Source organism: Trachymyrmex cornetzi, unplaced genomic scaffold, assembly GCF_001594075.2.
Source record: "Trachymyrmex cornetzi isolate Tcor2-1 unplaced genomic scaffold, Tcor1.1 scaffold607, whole genome shotgun sequence".
Taxonomy (NCBI): Eukaryota; Metazoa; Arthropoda; class Insecta; order Hymenoptera; family Formicidae; genus Trachymyrmex; species Trachymyrmex cornetzi.
Genome location: NW_017299923.1, coordinates 127,164 through 136,401, shown reverse-complemented (window position 1 = coordinate 136,401; position 9,238 = coordinate 127,164). Strand labels below are relative to the sequence as shown.

Below are 9,238 nucleotides of genomic sequence, written 5' to 3'. Positions count from 1 at the left end.
CAGAAAATGTGACCAAAATCAGGTTTCTAAATTAGTATTGGTGGAGCTCGGTAGGCAGTGTTTGAATCGCAAAATTCCTTTCATATACGCTTATGCACACACAATCACACACAATAATCAAAGAATAAAGACGTTATTCTTTGATATCACGCTTTAATAGTAACAGGAAGACGTAAATTGTCATTTAAACTGCATGAAGAATAGAGTGAGCCTTCTTCATGTAAAACTGATACGACCTACCATGCAAACTGCGAGAACGGTGTCGTGGAACGAAAGCGACATCTCGATCGAACTAATTCAAATGACCACTTTGGGCACATAATCTGACGGCATATAAGTTTGGTCTCCTGGTTTCTATTCTTCATAATCCTATATATCTGTGTATAATCCGCGTGCGCACCACAGACATATGTACGAGAGGAAGGCCCTGAAGATGAGATGATCCTCATGATATGACATATTCGAGCGTTAACTTTTATTAACTTTTATTATATGTTAATCTTATTTCATTGTATGGTTATAATTTATATTTACGGCTAATGAGGGTTAAGTGAAGTCGAAACGTTCTGTAAAACTTATATATTTAAATAAAATAAATATTACCACATATTATACACCTAATATAGCTCGTTTTAATTTTGTAACCCGGGTTGTTTCTGTATTTAATTGTTTATTGTAAGTTAAGAGTGTAAAAAGTGATATTGATTATTAATTTTACTTTGCGATATCTTAATTTGTTTGAATCAAACTAATTATGTAGGACGCTCAAGCATAATGAACAATGCTACAAAAAGTTTTGATTTTCTAAGTGTTCTATGTATAATTATTTTGATAGCCCAATAAAATTTCTTTTAGGTCAGTATCTAGCTACGGTTGAGTATTGTGTGCACGTGATGACAGTCACATGTTCAGCCAGGCCCAAACTGGGCATAGTTCTTTTTTTACATTATTTCTTTAATGTCTTAAATATTTTTAGACATTTCAGCAAAATCGTTCTTTCCGTGTATGTTTCAGGAAGAACCTTGTTGAAAATAAAAATTGATGGCATAAATTAGTGTACGAAGAGGAAAGGCGGGGAAGAGGGAGGAGGCAGAATCATAATTCTTAGAAAGGGTAAATTAGAACAGTGAAATATATAAAAGAAATATCTTAACACTTTGATTATCAAGCTGATTTTGGATTATCAAATTGAATTTAATAAACATGGTATACAATTATACTAATGTTTTATTTTTTTTAATGCCTTAATATAAGGATTATGTCCAGTTTTATAGAAAAATTTGGGCAAATCCCTGAATGAACAACTTCAAGACATGTCTAAAATTTTAAGACATCGAAAGAGAATAAAAAATTCCATAAGCCCAACCTTATAGGAGAGATTTCCTGAGTGCTAGAACTATGCAAAGTTCGTTATTATGACCATGTATCACTAGTCTTATCCGATTTCTCTGCGTCCAGGGCATCTCCTCGCGGTGACGGCGATAACGGATTGTATCAAAGACATTAAAGTAATGTCTGAAATGTATTTGGTACATTCTAGAATATTACCGCTCTTGCAAAAATAGCTGTCGTACGGTTGAATATTGTGTGCACGTGATGACAGTCATATGTTCAGTCGGGGCCCAAACTGGGCATAGTCCTTTTTTTACATTATTTCTTTAATGTCTTAAATATTTAGTAAAATTGTTTTTAATGGAGTAAATAACACCTCACCTACAAAAGAGTGATAGGAATTTTACAAATTTTATACGTCACATAAATAGAGAAGAGTGGGCATGAAAGAAACATGTTTTGAAAGAGTCATTTTGTATTTCAACTAATTGAATATCGCCAAAAATTTAAAAATATTTTCATATGATAACAGTACTAAAACTACGTCGTCCATAAACATTTGACAGTCATCATCAAAACGACGTTGCTGTAATGAAAGATGAAAGATTTTTCTTGAGTTAAATTTCCAAATCTTTTTCAGTTATTTGCGATTAGCTTTTAGAGAAAGTATTTTTTTATCAAATACTATATAATATATACATTAATGTAATTAAGAATGTAATTGTAAATTCTTTGTTTATTTTGGTTTATCAGATATTCTGTGATTAGATTTTTTACACATAATGTTATGAAAGAGCCGGTATTGAGAGCTATGAAAAGGCCAGTTATATTATTGCTTTGCCTGGCTCCTTCATTGCATACCCAGAAATGTTCTTTTCAGTACAAAAATTGACTTTCTATTTTTTTAGTATTCCGGCAATTTTAATACGTTAGTACTTTTTGGAAATATATCGTATGATGATCAGTTCATTTTCATTCGCTTGGTGTCGATATATCGTTGCGTGGTGTCAATCTATGATCCTGTCAGCACACTTCTGCACAAAATTATCTTCAAATGTAGTCTCCTTCGAGGAGCATCCATGTGCATATTTATTGTAGGTAAATAGATTTTGATGTATTTCTGTTTTATAAAACAGCATTCTGATTATGTTGCTGCTATATTAAGTTATACTGAAGTATTTTACCGACTCAACTTCCATATTTCACTCTTTTCAATCGTCTATCATGTTTAATAGATTATTCTGTAATGAAGATTGGTATCAGTACAAATTGTACTCTGACTGGGCTCATGCTTCATGTGGCAATAAAAGAATTTTCATTTCTTTTGCAATAAATATTTTTAATTTGAAATATTATTTTTGTAAAATTACTATTTTTTGTACATTTATTAATTTTCTAAAAAAAATAATATTGGTTAAAAGATGATATTTTGATTTTATTTGTATTAAAGCTTATATAATTTAGTACTTAGCTTTTTCGAAACCACATTATTTTGAAAGAGCTGAATTTCTTATTTATGAAAAATGGTGATTAAATCTCTGTTAATGACTAAATATTATTTTTCTGTTAAATTGGATGTTATAGATAAATGAGTACATTTAAGCAAGAAAGCGATTATATATTTGTTTAACACCAAATTAAATATTCTTTTCATATTTTGAAAAAAAAAAAAACATCTCTTTCACGTCCACTTTCCCCTATAGATGACATAGCAGACAAAATGTTAAGAGGTAAACGCCTTTTTTATGTTTACTGTTCCAATTTACGCTTCCTAAAAGTTTTGTTTTACACTTCTGTCACTCACTCCTTTACATTCAACTTATTATACTTTGATCTTTAATTTTTGTTAAGAAAGAGCGAGCTCGATATCAGCATGGATTTATTCGTCCGAATGTACCGAATGCTGAACGAACACAAACAATCTGATCAATTCGACGATGAAATCAAGCTGTCTCCGCGCGCAGACACAGACTTTTGTTCATGTTTCGTTTAGTTATAAATATATATCGAGTGTAAAAAGATAATATACATATACTTTGTATTTATGTAAAAGACGCGTTTTCCTGTGTCGCGCATTCTTCGTGACGCATTCGAAGATTGTTAGATAACAGTTCGACCATCCGTTCCCGATTCGCTAATAACGTATTCGATTAATTGACTCGACTCAACTCCTAATCAATGGTCTGTTCTGTTTAGCTGTAAAAGAAGAGCTAAATTATGCAAGAAATGCAGTTAAAAAGAACAGACAGTTGATTCGGAATCGGATCGAATTAGTAAATCGAATACGCTATAAAACTTTTCTGGAAGAAATAACATCAAGGTTGCTAATTGGTGCGCGAAGGGTGCTGGAAAAACGTTATCGCTAAGTTATTAAAGTAACGACATCGATGTGTTTCTTTTTCTATATAATCACGATCCTCTACATCATTTCCTACATCAGTCGTCTCGTTCTCATGATTAGCCTCCCTCTAAACCAAATTTTATATAAATGTGTTATCTCTATGAGATTATCCGTCGGAATATCGAAGATAAAGCGACGCGAGTACAAGACCATTCGCATAGATACATTCTTTCTCCCATACATTGATTTCCCGTATGTGTATTCCGAGTAAAATAAAAAAGGAGTACGGCAGTGTCTCGCGCCATGATGCTGCGCTTATCTTAGCGCCGAGACGCTATCGTGGCTCCAAACATAATTTGTATAGAGTGGTACGTCATCAGCGATACGACCTGGAAGGAGGTAGTTCTACATAAAATAGACAGATAAATAACAGAAAATAAAATCGTATATGAAATTTCCGTATTCTGGAGAAAATATAACTGAAAGATTAGAAAATCAATCAGCGTCTTCGAGTTAATTTATTAATGTCTCAGAAAATTTTTCTTAGTACTTTTTATAAAATTTTTTTATAATTTCTATACAAATTTCAGATTATTCTAAAACCTTGAAAATATATGTTTCATTCTATAACTTAATTGTGAAGAAAACTTATAAAATTTAAAGAAATTTGAAATATTTTTTCATAAATGTTCATAAATTAAAAATATAAAATTCCTTAAAAATGTTATGAGCTTTTATGAACATTTTTTTTCCACCAGGACTATTCATAAGTTAATTTCCAATTAAACGTAGCGACTACGTAAGCGTAAATATATAAATATATTCTACTTAACAAAATGAAATTCTTCTCTCTATTTTTTATTATTTTTATTAATTTGTTTAAACAGACTGTTAAAGTATTTTATTTATACTATGATAGCATTAAATAATTTATATTGAATATTGTCCAGACTTAGAAATAATAATAAAAAACATCAGTATTGTCGAAATTATCAAGAACCTCTCAAAATTTTGTTCCAGCTTTTCTTTTGCTTTTAACTGTGTAAAAATCGTCATTCCTTCCCAGTTACATGACCAATAACAGACTACTCTGTACTAATCGGTAGATTAAACGTCTTTTCTACAAAATCTCTCTATTAGAAGTCTTGTGATAAAAGAATGTCATTAGATATATCGAATCCTCGGTACATCAGGTAGAAAAGTGCACTTGCCTTGGCATATACATTTGCAACGTAAATTAGTTTATATTGTTGTATATTATATGTATATAGATACTGATGTACGTAACTAAGATTTCGCCGATATTTCGTCAAAACCTGATTAGTAGTTTCCTTTATTGTTACAAAAAAATGTCAAAAGACAAAATCTCGTTTCAGTAGTATAAATCTTTTGTTCTATACCTCTGATAAATAAAATCTCTTATAAATAAATTATTTCTGTTTTCCTTACAAGAAGAAACATATTCCACGAGTCTCTCTTTTTTTAAAAAATCACTCTGTACTCTCATATCTATATACACATTAGCATATGTACAGAATATACACAGAATATCCCAGACGTCGGCGCTTCCTTTTCGAGAGCCAAACAACAACAAGATTGTTCGTCCGTGCTATTAATAATTTACTGCTCACTTCAATACTATCTCCTATCTCAACGTCAGGTCGATTATCTTCCTTCGGTTGGGTTTCGGTATAGTTTCATCTTTCATCATTGATCGCGGAGGATGCGCCACGTTTTAGGAAATTTCGCATATATTTCAAGATGTTACGAAAGAATGGCATTGTTCTCCCTTCCGAAGAAATTCACCTAGCCTCGGCTTTTTTTCTCCCTCATTCCCCTTTGCTTTTCGCTCGATATTGATTCTCTTCGCTGGATTCGAACAATATCCCGTTTCGCACAAATCGTCGAACAAGATCCCGTAACTCGATCATTTTTCTCCTCTCCATTCCATTCTGCCTTTTCTGCTTCGCCCGTTCGTTTGTATTTTAGGCCTCTTCGGAATGTGAACCCTGAGAACTGCGTTTCTTCTTGTGATTGTTATGATGATGATAGCTGTGGTGCTGATGGTGGTGGTGATGTTCCCGATGCTGCATCAGAGCGTCCGTCTCCGGCTGGTTTTGATGGCCTACTAGGAGGTCCAAGGTGCCCTTAGGTACAACGGGCACCTGTTCGCCTGTTGGCGGAATCGGCGTCGCGATCGGTGACTCGACCGGAAGTGGCACGCAGTGTAATACGTAACATCTCACACCTGCCAAGATAAAGCCTGAAATAATAAAAATAATAATTATAGGCGTATTTTTACATTGAAGTCTCATCAATTGCAGATGATCATTCAAATGGTGACGAGCACGCGCGTGTCACCAACGCGCCGCGCCGATCGATTGAGCGCACTTATAATCCTTTATTTGACGCTCTGCAATCGGCTATTATGCCTATTCTACAATAGAGTCGCAAGTCGTAAGAAAGAAATTAATCAATCATAGTTGAATATAAAAAAAATAGATCACGATTACTTAATTTCTTACAGCTCATGGATTGCGACCATCTCTTATAGAACCAGTTTTAACAGTCATCTAGCGAATAGTTTTAAAGAGAAAATTAATTCAGGATTGGCCGGAAAATCCGAATTTACTGAAAAACTCCATATATTTCCCGTTCTTTCTCTAAATAAACGTATTCTGCTTAATCTAAATCGATTTAATGTAAATTAATTTATTATTGCAATCATACGCACATATAGTAAATTCGTAAAAACAATTGCTTCATTTCTCGACTATTGTTGGTAAATTGATGCATGAAACAAGAGCTGGAAATATTTTCATAACTCTACAAAATCATTGAGGAGAACGCAGTATTTAATTTCTTCATCAACCCACGATATGGAACGCGCTTATATTGTAATTAAAGATTTTTCGCTTGTTCTGCAAGAGCGTGTCTTATGATGTACAACATCAAGATAAAAGCTAACGTGATGCAAAAGAAGGGTTTTTCATATCTAAAAAAAGACTTACCAAGTATAAGTAGGGCAGCGCCTGCTACCAGTAACGCCAATCTGTGGTTGGTGGTCGTTGCACCCGGGACGAGTTGGACGAGACCGACCACGAGCACCACCGCACCCAACAACAGGCACACCACCACAGCGTGCAGCCCGGATATCTGTAGGCAACGATCTTCATCAGGCGATAAATATGCTTATTTTCGTTGCCGTTTCTGCTTATACATATTATATATACGCTATTATATTGTTCATAAGTTTCCAAATATTCTTAAATATAAAATAAAAACACATTCTTTGAGTTTTTGTTTAATACAATTATAATAATTTGCCTCGGTAGTCTAAAGGCTTAGGACGCTTGTACGTAATACAAAAGATTCGGGTTCAACTCCCGGCCGAGGTAATATTTTTCGCAATAAATTTAATTACAATTTTTCAGCACATTAACATCTTTCTAATATGTCTGATTGAGCATCGAATTATTAAAAATTGCTTATCAATTTAATTTAATTTCTGATATTACAGTAGTTTAATTCCGTTTCCTTCGCATACAATTTCAACTTATACCAACGCTTGCACACATCGCCTCGCAGTTGCCATCACCTCCGCCTTCTTATTCCTACCTTCCTACTTTTTTAAATCTTCTTCCAATTAATGTTCTTATACCCTCCTCCCTTTCCTCCATCCAGTCTCTCAACCCTTCTGATTTTTCATCCATATCTCCATTTACATATAATCCAATAATCCTCCGTCTTTCCTTATTTATCCTTACTCTACATTCCATTACCCCCTCCTGTATCTTATCCTCGTCTTCTTCTTCAATTTCTATTCTCTTTCTTATCCCCCTTAGTATTCCTCCACATGCCTTACCTTTCTTATTTTTTCTTTTCGCGCTCTGACTATCCCATTTTAATTCTTTTGAAAGACTCGCTTTTATTTTCTTCCATCTAACCTCTTTCATCTAATCATGATTCCGTTATTATTATCTCCCATTTTTAATTCCCTCCCAAAATTCCTTATCTTTATTTTTAACCCCTGCTACATTCTAAAACGCAATTCTCCACATCTTTTTCTCTCTTCTGTTTTTCTTTTTTTCTATTTCTCCTTTCTTCCCAACCTTTAATCCCTTCCTCTTTCTTTTTTCTCCCTCTACTCATTTTCTCCTTTGTCTCCCTCTCTCCTCCCTCACCCTCCTCATTTACCTTATCTCTGTCCTTCTCCCCTCCTGCTCTTCCCCCCATCTTCTTCTCATATTTCCTCCCCTTTCCCTCAGTTCCTGTTTTTCCTCATCCCACCACCATCATTTTCCCTCTATCTGAATCTTTCCATAGCCTACTCATACTTTCTTTCCCTTTTCCTTTTCCTATCTTGCTATCTCTTCTAAGTTCCATTTCATTCTCCTTTCATTCCAGCTTAGATCGTCTTCAATTTTAATCCCTTTTTCTTTTAACTTCCTTCTTTTTATCATTATCTTCCTTTTTCTTCCATGTTTTTCAACCCAACTATTACCATCTTATTTTCTTTCCCTTCTCCTTATACCTTTAAACTCTTCTATCTCTTCCACTACTCCTATTTCCCTTATCGATCCCTTTATTTCTTCCCCTATTTCATTTTTTCTCCCTTTTAATCTCCTTATTATTATACTTTTGCTTCTATTTTTTCTTTCTCTTTTCTTAATTCCCTTTTGAAGTTTCCTTATTCTTTCCCCCATTATCTCGTCCTTTTCTTCCCCTACTTTGCCCTCTTTTCTTTCTCTACTCTATGCCCAATACTTATTTTCCTATCCTCTCTTTAAATCCCCCTGGCTCCGCCATATAATATACCCATCGACATCTAGAATGGACCGCTGATGGCAATGGTGGGGGTAGAAAGACGATTAGGGTGAGAGGCAGGAATAATAAGATCGTTCTTTCTCTGTTTACTGTTGTTTCTAACTACTGTTGGATTAACAACAACCAATCAGGCTTCAGTAAACAGAGAAAGAACGCTCTTATTATTCCTGCCTCTCACTCTCTCTAATCGTCTTTCTACCCCCACCATTACCATCAGCGGTCCATTCTAGATGTCGATGAATATACCTCTTCCCACTTCCCGTTCGATTCCTCTATCGCATCACCATGCGTGTATTCGTTTATGCAGCGGTTAGCGCAGTGAGTATCATTTAATCTTTGTTTAACAGTCGGTGAACAACAAGGATAAAGTAATACTTCTGCGCTAACCGCTGCATAAACGAATGCACGCCATGCGTCACCACGCTTATCCCCCATCTTCCCCCTCACCCTCCCTTTCGTGCCACGAATCCACCTAACCTCACTCCTCTTACTGCTCTTCTTATTCTGCCTCTCTCTCACTTTTCTACCTTACTCCCCTTCTCTCCCAAGGCCCGTCTACAATACACGGAGTAAGAAGTAAGAGTAAGGGTGCCGTCCCATGGCACAGATTTTCCGCGTAACGCGTATCGCGTAACCAATCAGAAGCGATCCGCTATTGTGATTTCGCGTTTTACTGATTATTGATTGGTTACGCGGTTACGCGATACGCGGCAAATACGCTTCATGGGACTCCCCCCT

General features: G+C 34.9%; 1 protein-coding gene across 1 annotated transcript in view; it reads right to left on the bottom strand.

Annotated features, from left to right (window-relative positions):
• Positions 1 to 4,625: 4,625 nt before the first annotated feature.
• LOC108766554 (uncharacterized) overlaps positions 4,626 to 9,238 on the bottom strand; it is a 40,785-nt gene continuing 36,172 nt past the window's right edge. The window contains exons 3-4 of the mRNA XM_018515913.1: positions 6,685 to 6,829; positions 4,626 to 5,936 (exon numbers count right to left, since the gene is read on the bottom strand). Coding sequence (XP_018371415.1) covers positions 5,659 to 5,936; positions 6,685 to 6,829 — 423 coding nt within the window. The 3' untranslated portion in view covers positions 4,626 to 5,658. The remainder of the gene's footprint in view (positions 5,937 to 6,684; positions 6,830 to 9,238) is intronic.